The 22,013-nt window shown below is 43.7% G+C and overlaps 1 protein-coding gene across 1 annotated transcript; it reads right to left on the reverse strand.

Moving 5' to 3' along the window:
- Positions 1–37: 37 nt before the first annotated feature.
- Positions 38–20,961, reverse strand: LOC105677064 (zinc finger CCCH domain-containing protein 13). Its single transcript, XM_012375420.2, has 8 exons — positions 20,606–20,961; positions 11,740–11,786; positions 8,726–8,856; positions 7,387–7,602; positions 3,859–4,547; positions 3,531–3,730; positions 3,281–3,452; positions 38–2,852 (listed from the first exon to the last, which is right to left on the reverse strand). Exons 2-8 carry the CDS (start codon positions 11,777–11,779, stop codon positions 1,130–1,132), a joined length of 3,171 nt encoding a protein of 1,056 aa, XP_012230843.2. The 5' UTR covers positions 11,780–11,786; positions 20,606–20,961; the 3' UTR covers positions 38–1,129.
- Positions 20,962–22,013: the final 1,052 nt, after the last annotated feature.

The raw sequence follows: 22,013 nt of genomic DNA on the forward strand, positions 1-22,013 counted from the left end.
AGCAGCTGTCGAGGGCTGGTGAAAAATGGACAATCGATAACAGCGATAAGTATATTTCCTCACTCTTTTATATCGTAAATATCGACATAGCTTTAAGACAAGATATACGCTCAGGAAGACTTATCCGCTAACAATATCTATCGAGATAAAACTTAATGTATACAGCTTTTTTTTTAGAGAACCACGTTTATCGTATTTTTAATTGTAATTTAACTTGGATGAATGTGAACAGGATAGAATCGTACGTTTATTTATTTACAAGTTTCGATTGAAATTAGGAAAGAGAAGGATACGTTTTTTCAACACCTCTGGTACGCTAGTGAAGACTCCGATTCCGGCTAACACGAATGATCTCGTGTATTAAATCGTTAGACTGTATATCACGTTTCAAGTTTAGTTACTGTATCACGTTGCTAATTCAGAGGAAACATCGAGCTTATCATATGACGCACGCTACGTTTGTCGTATGCTGCATCAATTGTAATCGGATCTAGCAATCATTCAGAATTTCCCTCGCGAAGATCTCGGAACGAATTATCTACCATCGCTGCAAAACTGTTGAATGTTAATTCTATTTTTTTTTTCTTTTCTTTGTTGTGTATGTGAGTAGCGATGAGAGTACTGATGAGTATCAGGATGACTAATATCTCATTGTTATACATCTCACTATGTTTTCCTTTCTAGAAGCATGGCGTGGCGCCATTCGCTGTGCGATTTTTTTTTTACAAAGAGAGATCTCGTCTCTTTTGCATGCCAATTTTTAATACAATAATTTAATAACTCTTCGAAACTTAGCAGATACCTAGCTGAATCGTTCACAGATTATCGCCTGCCCGCGGAGCGGCGCGACGGCGTCGCGCGTTCTTCGGAACGAAGGACACTAATCAATCGGATTGCAACAGGGCTAAGTGTCGAGAGGCGCGATGTCCGTTCGCGGAAAGCCAGTTTCATAAAAGAAAGAAGCGCGCGGAGATGCGTTTCTCCCACGAAAGTGTCTTTCCTAAGTACAAGTCGATCGGTGGTGGTATAAATTACAAAAGTCGTTTACGCTCTCGCGCGGCCAAGATGTGCGGGCCGGTCGTGAAACGCTCCCTCGTAAACGGTGTACCGTTTCGCTGTCACGTCCGCGTCAGTACGCGGTGTAATCTTGCCACGGTCTGTGCTGTCTGTACTGCGCCCCGCTGACCTGTACGGCCTCCGGCGTTCTGTAATACAGCATCCGGCCGCGATCGTGATTGCCGATGCTCGCCGGCAGGAACGGCGGATTCGGGACGAACGATTTCTGCGGCGGCTGTTGATGCTGTTGATTCACCGGTCGAGAGAGTTTGTAATTGTTCTCGGAGGGCTGCAGCGTGGCGTCCCTGCCCGTTAATTGTCTGTGCAGCGGCAGGACGAATCCGCTCGGCAGATTTGCCTCTTGAATCAAAGTTGGCGTGAGGGCGTCGTTCAAAGTGACGTCGTACTCGCTTTCGGGGATATCCTGCAGGCGATGCGTCACTTCGTTGATCCTCTGCTTGGCGCGATAGCTGCTGCCCGGACCGCTGGGCAGATCCTGGATATCCTCGTTCTTGTACGTCGAGCTGTAGACGTTCGGCGAGGTGGTCTCGGTGGGCACCCTGACTTTACTGCGCATCGGCGAGCCCGAGGATGTCGGCACGTTCGCGTACTTGTCGCTCGAGTAATCCTCTATCCATTTGGACGTCGAACTGTCGGTCTGATGATTGCGCGGATCGTACGATTGGTCCTGGATGGCGTAGCCTTTGGACGAATTCGACAGATCCTCCGGGCCCTTCGAGACCTCCTCGTCGTTATTCTTCTCCATCGGTCTTCGTAACGCGGGCCTGGATATCACGCTGTCGTACTCGTCTTGCCGTTGCTTTTTCTGAAGATCGCTCTGAACGGTCTTGTAAGCGTCGTACGTTTGCTTGGTGTCCGGCTTCAAGTACGACTCCTCATGATCGACGTTTCCGTCTTGCTCCTCCTGCGCGTAGTAAATCTTGTGCTCGTTCTCGTTCAAGGCGGATCGGTGATCCGTCGGCGCCTCTTCATCTCTTCTCGGCGGCGCTTGCGGCGCTTTCGAGCCGACCAGTGATAATCCTCTCGGATTTGGATTGCCGCCTCGGGACGGCAGGAAGGGTCTCTTAACGATTCGAACGGTAGTCCGAGGTAGTGGAGGTGGAGACGGCGGATCTTCCAGCGGCTCGTCGTAATACTCCGACGAGTACTCATCCGAGTACACGACCTGAGGACTTTGTTCATTCCTGCCGTCTTCTTTGTCTTGGTAATCTGTTTGCTGAGTCGGTTTCTGAGACTTTTCAGACAAGTTTCTGTAATAATCTTGAGCGTCGCTCGCTACACGACCGCCTTGAGCCTGGACAGCTGGTCTCGCTGGTCGTTCCGGATAGGACGGCTTCTCTGATCGATCGGTCACCGCGTCCTTCGAGTCCACTTCGGATTTGGGAATAAGCTGTTCCGGTAAGCAAGTCGTTGTAGTAGTCGTGGCGGAGGTTGTGGTAGTGGTTGCTTTTTCGGTCGTTCGATCGTAAGTGCTCGGTCTTCTGGTTGTTTCAGCGGTGTCCGATAGATCCTTCGATCTCGAGGACGATCGCGGCCGCTCACCATCCCTTTCGCGATCGAGAACCCGCGGCGAATACGGTCGCTCCTGTCTGTCGGAGTCCGGCGATCTTCCCCGCGAATCGCGATCCGATGGTCTCTCGGCAACAGCGCGGTCCTTGCCGCGATCGAGAGCTCGATCTCTATTTCGGTCTCTGTCTCGATCGTAGTAGCGGTCTCTCGAGCGATCCTGATGCGTCCTGAGTCGTATCTCTTCCGGCGGCGAGTGATAGCGAGTTCTAAAGTCATATTTCATTGTTATTCTTAATTAATTAATTTAATGTTTGATGTGGTGTTTGATGGTCGCGTCATGTTTCTTTGCACACTGAGTTTCTCTGAATTCTCGTTTATTACAGACCGTTTATCTTTATTCTATTCACATTAAGATACTATGCGACAAATTAAATTTTAATTAATTAAATATGTTTTATGACGCTGTAATTAATGTTGTAATGTTACGAAGATATGATAATATGACTTTTATTACAAGAATGCGAAATGTGTGATTACGTTTTCAGATTGCAGTCGGAAAAAAATATGACCCATTGCGATGTAATCAATGACAATTATTATTTTTTTAATCTGACACTCTTTATACAGATATGATTTTGTTTAGTAATTTAGTTGGCCGAATATAATTGCATCGGTGTTGTGTACGTTACCTTACCTGAGGGGACGATCCCGGTCCCGAGTTTCGTAGAAATCTCTATCCCTGTCCCTTTCTCTGTCCCTATACGAGGGCCTCCTTCGCAACGGTCTCCTGATCGGTCTGACATCTTCCAGCTCGTCATCGTAGTAATCGTCCTCTATCAAGTCTGCCGGTCGCCGCCGCGGCTCCTCTTTAATCACAATTTTATTTTCTTTGAAACAACCTCTTAATAATTTTCTATCCACGACGTTGTCACAATCGATCTTACCTGTCGGCTGCGCGGGGGTGGTTTTGTACGCGTATCTATCTTGCTCCGAGAGCGGCACCGGTCTTCTGATCTTAGGCGGCGTCCTTGGCCTCGCGTAAACTGAACTGCTAGGCGCGGCCGGCTTCACCAGGCCTTCCGCGTTTGACGTTGCGCTCGCCGAAGGCGCTGCGGCTTCCTTATCCTCGTAATCGTCTCGATATCTGGCGTGAACAGAACGCGATATTGAATTTTTGTTATACAAAACTGATGAAAATATTGAATTGCGTTATTCGCAAAAGATAAAAATTTGTCACATTTCGAATGATCGACCTCGTCAACAATTTCTCACCTCTTATCGGGATATCGCCGTTCGTCGGTCTCTCTGTTTCTCGACTCCGTTCGCCTGTCGTACACGTCCGAATCGTCCACCTCCCTCGACGTCGATCTGACACCCGGATCCGGGTTTCTCCCACGTGGCCTCGAATCATCCTCCAGCTGGTCCCTCGACCTGGGTGGCTCTCGCCGATTGCCTCTGCTCGGATATCTATCCCTGGCGGCGTCTCGATCCCTATCGTCTCTGCCGGATCCATCCCTGCCGCGCGGCGGGTCTCGGTCCCGGAAGTCACGCTCGCGGTCCCGATCCCGGAACTCGCGATCCCTATCCCGTCTGTACTTCCTGTCGTCGTACTCGTAGTCGTCCCGATCGGCGAAGTCCCGCGGACGACCGTACTCGTCGTCGTAATAATCCTCCTCGTAGTAATCGTAGGGCCGCCTCCTCGCCGGCGGTCTCCTCCTGGGCGGAATCCTGTCGCGCGCGGCCGATCGACTGGTCGGCGCCGTGACCGGCGCCACGGTGGTCGTGGTGGTCGTCGTAGTCGTGGCCGCTTGATAAAGGGCGTCGTTCCTGTGCCAGTATTTCTTGGAGTTCGCGCAGTCGACCTCGGACACAAAGTGGCAGATAAAGGTCTTCTGGTCGAACGCCGTGAAATTGGCGCACAGGAAGTCGTAGCGGGTGCCGAAGAGACAGTGATGGTAGACCTTGAGAAAGAGACGCAGCGATGAAAGAGCCAGCCGCGCTAAGACACGCACACTGCTGTCGGTGAAATTCTAACGATCGCCGTCGTTTTAACTGCCGCGACGGCGTTCATTAAAAATGTAAAATGAATCTCGACGGTTGGGAAACGGCTGTTTACAAAATCGATCGAGATGGGTGAAAGCGAGCGACGAATCGGCGCCATGCGCGCGTATCAAACTTTCAAGATTTTTGAAGGTGATTTGGCTGTTTCTTTTTTTTTTTTTTTTTTTTTTTTTTTAATCCACGTCGCGCGCTGTATCTCGCGCGGGATTCGGCCGTCTTCTCGATACCTAACGAAACGCGTCATGACGATCTTAGCACACTTTTCACCGCGAACGAACGCGAGCGATTTTGCCGCACGCCACCGCGTAGCTTTCACACGGCTGCTGCGTGTGTGCGAGCGCGAATAATTGCACCGGCTCGCATAAATGTGCATTCTGCGGTGCCTCACGTACAAGGGGGACTCGCGTCTGTGTGATACGGGTACGCCGTATTATCTGGAACGTACAAATGCCGGTGAATTATCTAGGGGGGAATTATCTGGAATCATTCAGAGCACATCCTTTCGGTAAGCGTTCGGCGCGGTTTCGCCGAGAACAGACGCGCGTGGAAAGAAGTTGGTCTCTTCCAATAATAGATCATGAATCTTACTCAACTCGCCAGGTAAATGTCAGACGATCATCGAATGCCTAATCGCGCGTCTAATGAGCTTCACGTATACGGCGCGGAGTAATTTCGACGTAGTCGGAGTCGTAGCTTGCTTTACTAAAAATACATCCTCGTCCCGATTTTTCTCTCAGTCGCCCACGATTCAATATCGAATTTATTCGATCATACGACGAAACTTTTCGGCGAAGTTTATTTTCAGGTATTCTCGTAATCGAACTATTCCTTTTAGAAATTCCGGTCTCCGATGGTTCCGCGAAAAATTTACGGTGGAAAGTCGGCGAAGCGGAAACTTCCTTTATGCCAAACGCAGAAAATAAATCACGGCTGTTTGCATGAGAACTGGCACTCGAATTATTCAAAAGGCGTCTCTCTTTTCTTGACGAGTGTCAGTACGATCCTTTCGATTCTTAGTGTCGACGTTTCGTTACCAGCTCCGCGTTATCGCTTCTCGTAAATGTTTCTACCCGCGCTACATCGATCACGCGCGAGAGTATTAATCACGACTGGGGGGGACCACATTACAATTGTAAATTCGCCCGAGGCTGCGAGAAAGATTAGAAAATAATCCGCGTGATAGCGAGCGATTTCCTGGCAGGAAGCCGGGCGGCGAATTAATTGCTCATTTCCCAATTTCTCTTCCGCGACAAACTCTTTTGCGAATCGCGAGGTGACGTAAATCGTCCTTTCGACGATTTCCTTTTCACAAGCGTGTAAAGCACGCCGAGGGCCGACGAACCCGGTGTCGTATTTGCATGACAATGGTCCATTCGTTCTGCGGCCCCGTGAAAATGATCGATAAGAGATCCGAGCTGCGCCGAGCGTCGGAAAGAGGCTTCTTTGCAATCGCTTTCACAATCCTAGGATTCGAGCGCACGTGAATCGCGGAACGGTCAGGGACGGGAAGCGTAGCGGACCACGAAAGTCCGTTCCTCTCCCCGCTCGGCTTCTTTCCACGGTGACCTTGTTATCGCGGCCGGCAGAAGGTTTTTCACTTTCAATATCGATTTCTACTCGGGCTTCGCCGCTCTTCTACAACCGAGACGACAATGGAAGATGAACGGCCCACCTATCGTTTAACAATCCTTGAGCACACAGTCTTCGTTCATGGGTTCCATTACGCAAATTGCTATCACGATTCGTACAAATTATGGTTGTCCCCCGATACGCAATCTTGTGTGTGCACGACGTATTATATGTAATGTGAATTCTCATTCGACTAATCGCGCAACTGTCAATTATTTGATCATCAGCGAGGTAGTCTTCATCGTCGACATACGCGAATGTATCATTGTAGAAATTGGCGTCGCGCTAAGCGCCAATGTTGATCTTTCTCGATTGTGTATAATAAATATTACGCTAGACCTCGCGCTGCTGCTCGTACATCGTAGATGCGGTAATTGCCGCTTGCATGTGCACGGTAATTACATCAGAACGCTAATTTGAATTCATCGAACATTCGATTCGAATAAATTTACGCGGATGATTTCTCAATCGTTTTCACAGGCGGCGAACCCCGCGGCGCCGAGGGGGGACTCGCGGTGAAACGATCGCTCTCAGCGATGATTGGTAAAAGTGTGCTCGATCGATACGCATTTTTTGCATTCGCATCTCGGCCGAGGACTCGCTTTCGTTCGCGGCTACCCGGCGTGTCGGTGTCAACGCTTAGCGATCGGCAATACTTGGCGGATACCGTCGACCGATCACGCCGTTAGAATCAAATTGCGACGCTTGTCTTTCGACGTTAGAAGGGTCGGTGGAATCAAGGCAACGGATCATTGACTTCTCGGATCGTTGACATCTGTTTATTATACGAAAGAGAGGATCTTTCTGCGGAGTTCATTCAGCCGACGCCGATCCCTCTCACCTCATCGGCAGCGTTCACTCTTTTTTTTGACAAAGAAATAATTCTAGCTTATCGCGCGCTTTAATTGCAGGCATTGCAACGCTCGCGTTTTTAATAAACGGATTTCAATCAGCGTTGTCGTTTGGCGTAATGAGCATCTTTCGGCTTAGAATTCCCGCGTTTGCGCGCGTTATAATTGTGCACCTTTTACTTTTCTCCTCGAAGACACATGCATTTTCCTCTGATTAGATGGAGTATTTCTACAATTATAATCATTAAATTCAAGTTACCTGACATTTGTGCGGCACGCTGGCGTAGAAACCGTCGTGCAAGCCGTCGCACTTGAAGTCAATATCCTCGGGTATGCTGTTGTAGAATGGATAATCGCTGAGATTGTAGCCGTTCAATTCGCGCGGTAGATTCGGATCCCATATGTAATCAATCTGCGGAATTCCCGTTAAAGTGTGCCCGGTCGTTCCGTTCGTTTCGATCCCGACTGTCGTCGTCTGGAAACAAATATTACGCTCTTCTTGAGATTTCGACATCATTTCGCAATCTCATAATTGAAAGTCTTACAAAAGGCTCTGAAATGAAGGATTCAAGCGAGCTTAAAAATTCTTTCCAACATACGTCCACGCCACGTCTCGTGAAATAGCTTTCATTTCCTGCGGAAAGCGCGAGTACATCGATTCAATGTCGATTTTCCCGTAATAATAATTTCCGTGCGGAAAAGCGCGTTCGATATCTGATAGCGAAGTTATTTTACGCTTGAAGAAGCCGCACAATAATGCTTAACGATGACCATCCGAGTTCGATTTGATGATGTCACATCGCCGCGCGTTTCTATATGCGAAGGTGAACCTGTCGCATATAAACATTTAGTTTAACGCTAATTGATTTGCTGCCGGCGTAGATTAACCGAGGCGCCCCCGCAATTGCGGAGACACGGGTTAGTTCATGCATCAAACTGAATTTGCATAACACAGAAGTTTGTATGGCGCCGTCTTTGTTACGCGATACTACGCGACGTTTATCGTGTTGTCACGGTTGTCAAAGCCACGCTAGCTTACTTCCACGGCGCTTTATTGCCGGTTATTTATGCCTGTTGCATTCGTAGCGTATCGCAAGGTACTCCTTTTATTCGCGAAGAGGCAACTCGGCGAAATAAGAACTCGTTTAGTACACGTGCAGCGATCGTCGTGACTGTTGGAATCGATTTTGCAACGATCGAGGATAAATGATCGCACTCCGTCCGCAGCGTGGCACGTGAATAACATGATCGGTACATCGCGCTTTCTCAAACGGCGACCGGCATAATTTCGTTCCGATGGCGCAAAATAATAGAATAGAAATGCACGATTTGCATGAGATACATTTTTTAGTATATCTATAATATCGAGAATTTAATTTACTGGAATTATGCTAATTTCAATCACCAATTTAAAATTATATACGTCATCTTGGCATTGGATGCAATAATAAATTGGGGAATATAAAATTGGAATTAATTATTTGGTCGTCAAGGTTTATTAAGCAATATTTGAAATTTAATAATTATAATTATAAAAATCGAGAATTAATCCTTTTGTAATTTTTCTAAAGTATGTCGATTCCTTTTAGATACAATACCTCTGAACCTGCATTCTCATTTTCCTCCACTTGAGGCTCCTCGGTAGTCGTCGTCGTTGTCGTGGACGTTGCAATCTTAAATTTCGGCCTAGTCTTGAGCGCTGCGGAGACCGCGTGGACCAATAGTATTCCTGAAACGTGTAAAAATAGCGATTTTGTTACAGAGAGCGTGACAAAACATCGGATTTAAAGACCGTTCGAGCTGGATTGACATCGCGATGCTTCCCACGTTTGCAAGAGTAATCATGCGTGTGCAAATATAGTTCTGTCTAATCGCCCGAGGAGCATCGATGGCCCCGATGAGTTGTTTGATACATTAAGGAGAAAGGTCACTACGCATCCGCGGATTACGTAAATCGCGGAGAAGCGTCGGCGTTGCAAAACTTGGACGAGAAGTGTGGTGAGAACATAAGTGTTGCAATTTTCTCTCACCGAGTGAGTGCATTCGGGTTGGGTAATTGTTTTTAAACAGATCAAGGCTGTCTATTGATCGTTTCCTTTCCATGTTTCCTTGATTTACAATCCATATTTACCGCATAAGTAATAGCGGTGGTTTGTAATCTATTGTGATGAATTGTTCTCATGAACTTTATCTTTAACTCTTAATTTCTTTTCGTTTCTTCAATTACTCACTTTATACATTCTCTTTTTTCACATTTTAATTCTATCTTTAATCTATTTTCATTCATGTCTTTTTACTTTGAATATTTCACTTTTTTTTTACGTTTATATTTAGATACCTAAAATGGATAAGAGAAACGGAGCGCTGTCTTCAGCTATTATTAATGACTCTGTAAACCTTGCTACTGAATCGCATTTGTGACTGTTTTGAAGTAGTTCAAGGCTGTTTTGAGAGCTAACAGCTGAGAAAATGGAGACGCGAGGAACGAACAGTTGACGAGCGAAGCACGGATTAAAGTAAGAATTGTTTCTCGCTTTCTCGGATGTGCTCCGAGGTCGCGCATCCTTGTAGCAGTGAATAATCAATAATTTATATACGAATCTATTGGATTAACGTATCAGTGCGATTTCTCCGGCAGAGAAAAGTGATAATTAATGGATTTTTATCGGCAGTGTTTGCTTTACTCGATAACACTTAGAAAGTATTTGCCGATCAAATGATTTTTATAGATAAATTTTTTTACATTCTTTTGCAGTCTTTGTGAAAACTTTGTTTCAAGTTTCTCGCTCCGGTTATGCGATTGTCGAACGTGGTGCGCATAAATGCGGAAAAACGTGTTTGCGCCTCCGCACTCCGCGGCGATTAGGCGATTAGAGCTGCGCGCGGCACGAACGTGGTTTCGCGAACCGGAAAGTGGATGTCCTCGAAGGTGATGTTGAAAATGTATAAGGTGCAGGCCCGGCAGGATCGTATAACGGAATCGTGCTTTTTCAGCCCGCGATCGATAACAAGCCGCGCCGCGTCGACACAGCACGCCAGTGTTGCATAAAAATGAGTTATGGGAACTCGCTCGCATTCCGTTTGTGGGAAATGTTAACGTGGGCGTGCCCCTCCCCTCTGTGTCGGGATAAATCGGTTATCGTGACGAAACTATCGTCGTCGTTACTACTGTCGTGTCGGTGGTGAAAACAAATTGCTTTATCCGATTGTCTGCCGGCGACGTGGGGTCTCGATCGAATGGGAATGATCTGACATTTCCTTCTCTCTCGCAGGGTGTGACCGGCACCTTCCCTTGCCTTGACGATGATCCTTATTAAACAATTACGACGCCACGAAATGCATATTACATGTGCACATTATTACACGCGGCGTTTGCGGCTAACGCGTAACGATAATCGGACGTTGGTTACCTTCGGCGCGCCATAAAATGAATATAATGTTCCTAATTATCGTAAAAGTTTTACGATACCGGCGGCGAGAACGCCGATCTCTATTATTTCCTTCGGCTTTTGAGCAAGGTTTTTAAAGACCTCGATTCGAATGTTGCCGACCAGCGAAAATGTCAGAAAACATTCTAAATGCTAACGCGGTGTCACGTGGCCGGAGCTTAAACCGTTCGAGTGAATACGAGGAACAGGTCGACGGCGGTTCAAATTTACAGTATGCACTTGTATCGCGCTGTAAACAGCCGGCGACAGTCTTTCCCAGCACACACATCAGCTTCCAACGGAATTCCATTTTTATCAGATCCGGGCTTTTTGCAGTTTGTTTTTTGCTTTCGCAAATAAAACGGCGTGACGTTAATGCGCGTGTTTGCCAAGTATTTTATCCGGACTTTTCGGGCTCTTAAGATTGCTCGTCACATGCCCCCGCGACGAGACAAAGAAAACGGTCTTCTTGGCATTCACGACAGGTCCCCCTTTCTTCGTGGAACTTTTCTGTAAAACGCTTTTGCGAATGACACTCAATCATGATCGCAGCATGAATATCAAATGTGTTTGCCGTAAGATAAAACAGTGATCTCTTGTTCTCCACAGTTGACGGCTTGGCTGAAACGATCATTTTGCGCTGAATACTTCTTAATGATTCTTAGAAACGCGTTTTTTTATGATCTTTTAATCAACACACTAATGAAATCAACAAATTAAGAGAGAAAATTTCACCTCTCTAGTTTTTAAATTGATTGCTTCTCTTTTATATATATACATCAAATGGCAAGATATACTTTCAGCTGTCATTTCTCGTCACTTTTCATGTCAACACATTTAATTCTTCATTGTTCGTTTAATTTATTCATTGTGGAAGGCCGTTATTTTGTATTATGCGAGGCGTCGCGACGAGAATTGATCTACGTGCGCGAGATGTAAAACTTTCTGATGGAAGGTCGTCCACTGTCTCCTCGGCATTCCTCCGCGGTCGTGGAAAGTCCAAAAATACTAAGGACGCAACGCAACGGGGAATCGGCGGGTAGTGCAACGGGAAGATCCTCTCTGCGGTGGCGGTAAACAGGATTTCAAGAAATAGTAGAAATCGAGTAAAAATAAGATTCTCCGCTGAGAAGCTCCGGTTTCGCGAGAAACGAAGAATCATCCTCCAGAAACTGTATGCTTACCGTACAGAGCCAGTAGCAGCAGCCATCGTTTCTCCCGCATGTTGGCACTGTAACATAGATTAATGGCTTGTGTCAGTCAACTGAGTAAACATATTTGCCTTCCAATTTTTTAATTAAAAGGTTTGAGTGAAGTATTCAATTGTTTGACGTGTTACAAAAAATGTATCGTGCAAATTATTAAAATTCCAATTAGATATTTTATTATAATAATTAATCGCATTTAATAAAGAAATTGAATTTAAAATCTTGAACTTCTCTTGCTCTCTAGCGAATGATGCTTTTAGAAACATCACTTTTGTCATCAGTTTTTTTTTTTTCTACGCAAAATATCACAAGCGCGAAGAGATTTCTGATTGCGAAAGGCAAATCAAATATCTTGAAGTGTCGAACGCTAATCGCACAGCACTGTGCATCGGCAAGCATAATCAAAGCGGAGGTAGCTTAGCATCGCGCGTAGATTGCAGCGGTGCTCGGGCATATGGGAACGGATAGGAACTTTCTCTGTGCTGTCACCACTGCTAACCATATAATGCAAGGATAATGCGGGTGTTATATAAATGCGCGATCACGTAATATCGGGTGTGACTTTGTAGTAACGGTTGCGAATGTCTAATTATTAGAGTGTCTTGACGCTCCCGATGTGCGCACACGCACTGTCTGCTTAGGAAACACACGCGGCGTCTTTCGGAAGAGATTCAGAGGAGATGATTCAATATCTCGTGTGCCAGACAATCACGCGCGAGCTGCAGTTATTATACGCTCGAGATAATAGTATCGAGTGTGCATCCTTTCTCCGGACCTTGAATCTTTGTTGTCTCAGACTATATACGATAGTTATTCTATATGTTACGATTTACCTAATTTATTAAGATTGAGCTAAATATTATTGTAAATTGTTCCCTCTGCAGATGGAACGAGTGACCTTGATTTTTCCAATTGCGTCGTAATGGCATTGCATTTTTCAGATTCTCTTATCTTTCTTGTTCGAGTGAAAGTAATCTTACAGGTTTCCAATATCAAAATAGATTACTTATCTTGTACCTGACGCAGTCATACCTATATTATGAATATATTATACATAATTGCTGCTCGTACATTTTGCATCCAGTTATTAAAAAAAATTTAATTGCAAAATGTAATAAATTTCATACTTTCTTTATTTTGAATATTTGAAATATAAAAATGTTATTATGAATATAAGGTTATAAAGCTATAATATATGTGTGCGTGTGTATAATCTTTGGCTAATATAAATTAATTTATGGCGACGAAAGATACGCAATTTCAATTCCGGCCTATCGTTTTTAATTACAGAAAGGCAGCGCGTGAATTTCGAATGTATACACTGTTTTCCGCACAAAAATGTGGAGCGCTCGAGCCAATAGCGCTGCGCTGCGTGCGTGCTCGCATTAATTAAACGCGTTATCGCGCTCCAGTTCCCAGGCAGATCCTTATCATTTCTGTAAAAGTAGGAAAGAAAGAGAGAGGATGCCACCCGCCGGCTGTAGCCGCACAAGACTGCATTATTCGGTTACACAAGTTTTCGTAATTGCTTCTTTTGTTCGTGTCACAACGCGATCGCGTTCTCAGGCGGCATGGGAAGTCCTCTCTAGATTACAGATTTGTCTGTCCGGAAGCTGCGTGAATTAGACCCGCACTGGATTTAATGAAATTTATGAGTTTATTCGACACGCGGACAGGTTTTGCTCACTGCACAATATATTATTTCTTGTGTTTTGTAACAAGTTGGTCTAATTTATTACTTATTTTTCCATTAGCGTTCACTATTTATTTTTTGCTACATATATCGTATATTTTTACAAGTTAATTACAGATTTGCATAATGTCTGTGCGTGAACAGACTTCTGAGAAGATTGTTATATTGTTAGATAATTTTATTAATTATGCGTTATGTGACGCGACTATGAGATTGTGATCTAAACACAATCTATTATGACTATTATTGCTCATTGAAGGATTTCGCTGTCAAAGGTATCTTCTTTAACGAGCTTTGCGCGGGATGTGTCACTCGTAACGTTACCTTACGGTAAATTACGTTATGTTACGACATACACAGGTAACGGTCATCTACGTTCGCTAAAGGTCACCGGAAGTGATGGCTGGTATGACCAGTTATCTGATTGATCTAACTTCTTAAATTGGACTTCATGACTAGAGTAAAAAATATACTTTCAAGATTTCCTTTAAATTCTTAAATTTTCTTAAAATCTTTATTTCTTTTTCAAATAAATTATTGAACAAATAAAATTGTTTAAGAATTGTTTTTTCTTAAAATTTGAAAATTAAGAAAATTCCTCTAGCCAGTATGTTAATTTTACAAATAGCCATACAGGAGCGAATATTCTTTTTCAATTGAAATATTTATAAAGAATATCTTACAAAATTTAAAATTTTTAAATTTTCAATTTAACTTGACTTATTAATATTTTTTGTAATAATTTTTGGTGTTTATATACACAACTTTTCGACTAACAAACATAATTTTACGGATGGGCATGACTAAGGTGTGGTTGCAAAACCTGATAGCCTTCAAAAGCACAGTATGTCGAACCAGCAGGCTTTCATTTCTTCGTGACTGTGCTGTTTGAATACCTGCTCCGAATTGTATTATCGAATTAATTGGCAGAGCAAAACTAGATATCGATATTTATTGCAACGCAATGCGACGAGAGAAAATATTAACTAAAAAATATAATTACATATTGAGAATTTGTAGAATTTCAGCATAGAAATTTATCTCATCAAATTGCAGAAATTTTAACGACAATAAAATTAAATTACGCGACCTTCTAAAATGTTAGCTGTATTTTAAGCAAGAATCGCGCAATTAATCATAAATAATTAGTACTATTTAAGACGGAAATTTGCGCAAACAGTTGGTGATTAATGTTTTGAATGGAAATGTCATAAAAGATAAAAGTATATTTTATGAATGCATTTAAAAAGATTTTTGCTGCAGTATCTGCAATAAAAAAGTACGTAACTGATATGATTTATATGGTACTAAAACAACAAGTTTCTAAAGAATCATGGTATGAATTTTTTTGTAGCGCGTTTTCCTATTTTCTAGAGCAGTGAATTAAGACAGAATAAGTCAGACACGCACTGCGCATTACGGCGCGCCGTTTTTACTTGCGACTCCATTAAAATCCATTAAAAGTAAATACAATCCGTCGCGCAATCCATCAGATTCGTCACAAGTATAACGCTCTTCGCCGTTCTAATCACTTTATCCGCACGAAAGGTATTTGTTACATTAGCCGTAAGCATCGCTCGCCTTGTAGGTAGAAAGTGCGCGATTGTGCAAGGCAAACATATGCAGAGCAAATGTTAATAATCGTAACGGGAGCTGCTGGTCGCGCGTATGCGTAAGAAGTATCCTTCGTAAATTATGTAGATTATTATCAGTAGTCGCGGAGAGTATGAAAACGTTGAACTTGCTTGGATGAACGCCAGGGCCGCAGCGCAAGATTTTCGGAGCGAAACAGAATTCTGCGCAGCTGAGTCGAGAATGAAATAAACATTCGTCGGCAGCGTCGGTTTTGTCTCTCTCTCTCTCTCTTCGCGAATATATATTTATGAGTGACTGTCCAAATATCATGTTTTAAATATAGGAAGACGCGTGCAAAATACAGTCTACTCGTCTTTCTCGAGAGTATTAAAGAAGTAAGTAGAGTGTAAAATGAAACCTACAATGTTACGGTCAAAAACGAGTTAAAAATATGCTATAATATATCAATATTAATATTTGTAAGTCCATAATATTCATGTGAATAAGACGTGAATAAAATATTAATAAAATTGCTGATCAAAATTGAATCAGAAAAATCAAAAATAATGTAAAAATGTTTTGATACAATGATGATAAATGTTTTTTTCCTCTCGACATAAGCTGGCGTGAAGTTATCCATCCTAAGTAGATAATTTTTCCTTTTAATCTCGTTGCATTTACAAGAGAATTTCTTAAAGCGCTACAATTTTATCTTTATCTCGCCAATATACGTTGCGTTTTCATGTTCCGAGCTTCCGTTCTGGCGCCAGAACGATTTCTCCTATTAGAATTTAGAAATTCTTCCATAATAATCCATTTATGAGCTTTCTGCGAGGGTGGTATTTCGTTTATATTACTCGCTCCAAGTGGCTTATTACTAATTAAACGCGAAGGAAATACATATTGAATTTCTTTCTCGCGGAGAGAAGAATAAATTTAATAAGCAAACACGCGTCAAAAGAACTGTCGATTGTAGTATTTGACAATTAATTTGTAATACTTGTTCTTATAGAGTGCGCTCGAATGCGTACGAAATTAACCTGAGTCGTTTTTTACGGATAAAACAACTATACAAAATCTTGTCTTAAAAAATCGATACATGAACTTTTATTGCGAATTATTATTGGCCAACAAGCAGAATTTATTCGAGTCAATTGGAAAATATTTTAACCGTTCTTGCCGATTCTCGAGACGAGAGAACCGGCTTCGGCATAAATAATTTCACTCTCGGTTGCAAATAAAATTTATTCAACCGTAAAGCATCGTTCGCGTCGTTTTGTCGATTTATTGTGTAAGATCTATATGATAAATGTAAAAAGTCAGCAGCGTAAGCAGTTTATCGAAAAAAAAAATTAATATTGCGGCTGGGCAAAATTTGCGAAATAAAAGTTACATGCTTGATGCCCCTTCTCGATTCCGTGAATCGACTATTAATATCGAAAGTAATTAATATAATTTTGCACGCTTTGTTATTAGGTGTTTTACGTAAGCGCGAGGCGCGCTAGGAACGCGCGATAGATGCCGTTTTGATATCCGGCGAAACTATTCGAAAGTTATTATTTAAGAGCGGGCGGAGAATGAAAAATTGGACGAATCCGCCTCCTACGAATTTCTCCCTTAAGAAGAGGCCTGTGCACCGTGTGTAATTAGCGCGATTAATGTGTCGTGAAGCCGGCGTGCGCCAGCATCGTCTTTCTACTCTTCCTACTCCGTGCGAACGATTGTTCGTTAGAGAGGAGAGCACAATGAGACCGATGCGGGTCCATATAAGAGATATTTTATGGTACAACGCTTCCTATCGCACAGTAAATTTCACCGTATAAGTTATGCGGTGCAGTTTATTGCTCCCTGCATAGCTACTAAACAGTCACTCACGTAACTCAATATTGGTAGTAAGTAATGAAATTGATATACTTAAATGCCGCGAAGATTGTGGCGAGATTTCTCTGCTCTTATTTTGATAATAATAATTATAAATTATTCCATTACTTTTATGCCGATGACGAAACTTCGGTTGCAAAATAAATAGGTATTTATCGAAAGTAGACTCTCGCAACGTCGTCGCACGTCGTGCAAAAGAGGTGTGACATACTTTTTATCCGTTGGCGCATTCGGCGGCTGGTCTGATTATCTTCCTATGAAAGTGCTGATGCTCAAATTTCGTTTTCGCTCCCAGGCGAACCTTCACGGAAGGTGTCAAAAGTCTGATCTTTCTACAAAGCAATCAAGATTTTTACGCTCTATTTATTTTTATTATATTTATTCAGCAATTAATTTTTTTTATCAGAAAATTTGTCAGGAAAACTCAGAATAGAAAAGATCAAGTGATATTAATAAAAATCACAATTTTATTTTATAGACTTATGAAATTTGCATACAGAAAATTTGTATTCAACTAACGATGAATTTTTATTAACGATTCTTCTGCTTGATAATGATTAGCGGTAACTTATTACGCATACCGTTATTCTTCGCATTTGAATGCTTATTCAGAGCTGCGCGCACACACACACACACACACACATTCTCCGAGTTCATACCTTTGCCCGGGCTATCCTCTCAATGATTTATTAATCCTCTTCGCCGTGAATGTAATTATCTTCCGAGAAGTTATTTACAACAAGATGTACGACTCACATTATCGAATACCGAGACGGTTAAGTCGTCAAAAACAAAAAACACTATCGTCGGCGATTACAATTTTATTTATTCCCGTTCGTAATCGTGTCGTATCGTAATCATAATTCCGCAATTATTCCGAAATTGAAAAATAATTTATTAATAATTATGATTAAATATTTTACGTCGGATAGAAAATATTTTACGTCGCTTTACTTTTCCCGAGTATATTTTTTGTCGCGCAGCGGCAAATGTTCTTCCTATCGATCGTCACGCTTCTTCCTTTAATCGAATTAACGATCAATTGAAACGATATTTCGCGCGTTATGTCGCGGTGAATCGGTCGTAAAACTATCCGGGCGTTCGATTATGGCGAAGTCGTTCGTTTATTTTTCCGCCGGCGTATCGGGAGAAAGCCGACCGCCGTTCGCGCGCTCGCGCTTGCCCGCGACGACGGACATGGGCTATGTCGTAACGCCGTGGCGCTGTGCAATATTGTTTATGAAAAAGACCCCGCAAAAGGCGACGTCGGGCAGGCACGTGCTCTTGCTGATGCTGAAGCCGCAGCACCCTTTGTCGCCGACTCATCGGCACTAAGAAAATGGGCCGACCGCGAGCAGCGCGGTTACGAAACTTTTTTAATTACGTAATGACGACGTTCGCCCGCAGCAAATATCGTCGTGCGTATCGTGGTATCGCTTATTGCGGACATATGGATACCCGATAATCCTTACCAAAGGACAAAGAATTTATGCAAATTGAAAAAATTATCATCATTCCAATGTTTTAATTAATCTTCTTCGCGAAGAAGATTAATTAAAACATTGGAATGATGATAATTTTAATTAAAATCGCGCGTATTTCGTGAGGTGCAGTAAAAACTGCGTGTCGCAGTGTTCTGGCGGAGTCGCGTTGCAGGAGAAATGGCTGAAAAGATCGAGAAAAAGGGCGGGTCTCATTAAGAAGACCTGCCAAGGCGTGTCGCGTCCAACGCGCTCGTCGTGCAAATTAAATTCACTTTCAAATGTGTGTACAATCGCCTCGCGGAATCCGCCGATTGAAAGTGAACGTGGTGGACGTTTAGAGCGCGTTAGACGGAGCGAGATGACGAATTGCACGAGAGGCAGAAAGAGAGAGAAAGAGAGAGAACGGCGGATTGAGGGGCAGTCGAGGTTACGGAAAACTTACTCCGCCTAATCGATGAAGTGGTCGGTCGGCGGCTTAGACTCTAGATGAATTCTTGATTTAGATAAATTTGCGATAAGAATGCAACGGTATCGCGAATGCTGTCGTGACTCGATTGAAAATTAAAGCGCCCGTAAAGTGTCTCGCTCTAAATTGATAGTATTCTCAATCTATGTTTTCATACAGATGGAAAATTAAAGTTGTTAAAAGTGTATAAAAATGTTTAATTGATCGTTGCTGATTAATTTCGCATTTTCTTCATATACGCTGATTAATTTTGTATTTTCTCAAACAGATTAATAATAAATTAAAATTGTCAGTGTTTGAAAACTTTTAATTGATTGTCGCATGTTAATTAACATCGTATTTTCTCGCGCCGATAGATAATGAATTAAAATTGTGAGCGTTTAGAGAGTCTTGTTTGATCATCGCGTATACATTGATTAATTACGCGACGTTCGCAATGAGTTGATTATTTTAATTGTTCATTTGTCTCCGCGGAATTTTTCTGCGACGAAAACTTTTCCCGCGGTTACCCGGCGACGACGTATGATTTATTTCCTGCTGGTAAAACGCATAAATTACCATAAGGCTGACCGACGAAAGTTTTCGTCGGGAATAAGATTCGTGGAGCGAGCGCACCGTGCGTGCCCGATGCGTGCGTGCTGTTGCATGCTGGAAGATATATGTGTGTGTAGTCCATCACACGTGTGCGGCGGCCGAGTATGCGTCTTTAAACTGAACAAACTCTCTTCTCGTTACTCGCGAATCCCGACGAGCAGATTAGAGAAATTCGTGACTTCGCTGGAACGATGGCTCGGCTATTCGCGATGGAAAATTGCGCAAAACGGATCGCGCATTACGCTATCACGCGCTATTTTCGGCGGAATTTCGCGCGGCCTTTTCGATTTCGCGCACCGGTGTCAACGCGCTTGTTTTCTGCCGGTGCACGCGAATGGAAAGTCGGATGTTCGCAAATTCGATGATAAAACCAGTTGGCTGTCATCGTTATCTCGAGGCGAAAAATGATCGAGCAGGAAGGCGTACAGGATGCGACAAGTAGCGAAAGTCCTGTCTTTATTACGGTCTTTGAAGCGGCTCGTTTTAATGCTCGCGTTTCCTATTTTTTATAGATCCTTTTCTCGATTCACTCGAACGAATCTCACTCGTCCGTTAGATTTATCTGCATCTCTTGATAATAAGTTTCCATTACGTATATATAACTGAAGGATTGGTGTGGATAAATATTAAAAGAAATTGCATTTCAAAGATTCATCATCCAAGGATAATGAATTTCACGAAACTCTAAAGTTATTTCGAGCTAATTTGCATAAACTGCTGCAAGCAAACAATAATAATCTGATCGCAGGCGGCGGCTGAGAGAACTCCGTCTAAATAAACACTGTGATTAAGGCCGGTGAGGCAATACAAATTTCATTAAATTCGTCGGAGCATCGCGGCGCTTCGCTTTCTTTATATAGAAATAGCGCAACGTGTATAAGCGTGCAATAAATTATAACATCGCATGCACTAAGATATACATTTAATACACCGAGTACTTGATCAGGAGATTGAAAAGTTTCTTGAACGAGCGATTTAACATTATGCAAATTTCGCAAAGTCGCGAGAGCGCTGCGAAAGCCTCGTTTCCAAGTGGAAGAAATCGAAATTCGCGTTTCGTAAAATCGCTCGATTACGCAGCACCGGCGAGAGCGGAGAACGTGATTTATAGCGCACTACGTGAAAACAGATGAAAAAAGGAGACCAAACCTGTCTCTCTCGGCTCCGCTGATTCTTCGCTAATTCCTCATGAAACCACCGTCCTCACATCGACTGGCGCTTGAAATGCAAATACACAAGTGCACTATCTCCGAGACAATTGCAAGAGCGAGCGGGGTTAAACGAGCACCACGTCGAGCGAAACTGTTGCGCGGAGACCCGGAAAATGCCCGCCGGGTTTATCGGCTTTCGTTGGGGCCGCGGGACCAGAGACGGTTTTTCGTGCGGATGCGGGGCGAGATCGCGGCGTCCGGTCCGGCCAGAAGACTGCGCGAGTGGAAAAGCCACCAGCAGGAGCGTTGCGCTCCGACCACCATCGTCTGGTTGAGAGCTTTCTACGACCGACGATGAAGGCGAAGGAGGGAGTCGAGCGGTGCATTGGCGTCCTCGGGGCCCGATCGGGCATTGGCGTAACGCCGTCCGAGACTTGAGGCCCCGAATCGAGAGAGAAAGGCACGCGGGAGAGTAAGCGTAGCACGTAGAGGGACACCTGCGTCGCCACCTGACAGAACGGGGCACTCTCGCAACGCGTGGTGCCGGAAAGCGCTCGATATCGATGCGATAAGGTCATTGCTGCGCGCGGCAGCTCGCGATCGTGATATTTGCACTGCGTACCGCGATAGTCATCGGATCACCGACTCCGCCTCGCCAACCAGCTGCTTTGACATATAATTATGACGGGTATATGTGGATGATTATAGCCGCGATTGTTTGATTTCAATTGTCAGATTACAAACGAGATTGCAAACGCGTTAACCGCCGTTTCGCTATTCGTTGCTTCGCGAAAGATCCAACTTTGATTGGATAATAGATAGGAGTGGACGGAATCACACACGATAGGATCGATTCGAACGTATGAATTTTTATGACATTTGTAAAATCGCGGGCGATTCCACACCTATTGTTGAGGTGCGTGCGCACCTATATATATCGCAAAGGGTTGGCGGCTTCTATCAAAGGTCTTTCACTGCCTTCAGGGGATTCCAGGTAACCGTCACGATTCCCTCGTCATCATCTGTCACTGACCAAACCCAGCGTGCACACCTCGGAGGATATATATGTGAGAGATCAATCAGGGAAGCCGAGTGAAAGTGGAACGTTGGACGCTAATGTCTAGACAAAGGATACCTGAAATAATCACGGACGAGATGCACGCCTCGGGGACGTCTCAGATGTTGATAAGGATCTCGTCTATCGCGACACTGCAGTGTGAAATGCAGGAAGTTGGTTTTCCTCCGCTTTCGTAACAGGGACGGCGCACGCACGGCCGGTCTTGAATTTTCAATAAATTATTTCCAGGGTCGAATAAACAGTGCGCTGCCGACACACCGTGTGCTGGAGCAACCGGATCTTTGATTAAGGCAAAACGCGTGATTTATCATACGTTTATAACGCGCGA

Source organism: Linepithema humile, chromosome 6, assembly GCF_040581485.1.
Source record: "Linepithema humile isolate Giens D197 chromosome 6, Lhum_UNIL_v1.0, whole genome shotgun sequence".
Classification (NCBI taxonomy): Eukaryota; Metazoa; Arthropoda; class Insecta; order Hymenoptera; family Formicidae; genus Linepithema; species Linepithema humile.

Coding starts and splice junctions, on each gene's coding strand:
- LOC105677064 (XM_012375420.2), bottom strand. CDS start 11,779: ATGCGGGAGAAACGATGGCTGCTGCTACTGGCTCTGTACG. Junction 4,548..7,386: donor GCGTGCCGCACAAATGTCAG/GTAACTTGAATT, acceptor CTCTTTCTCAAG/GTCTACCATCACTGTCTCTT. Junction 3,731..3,858: donor CGGCGATATCCCGATAAGAG/GTGAGAAATTGT, acceptor TGTTCACGCCAG/ATATCGAGACGATTACGAGG.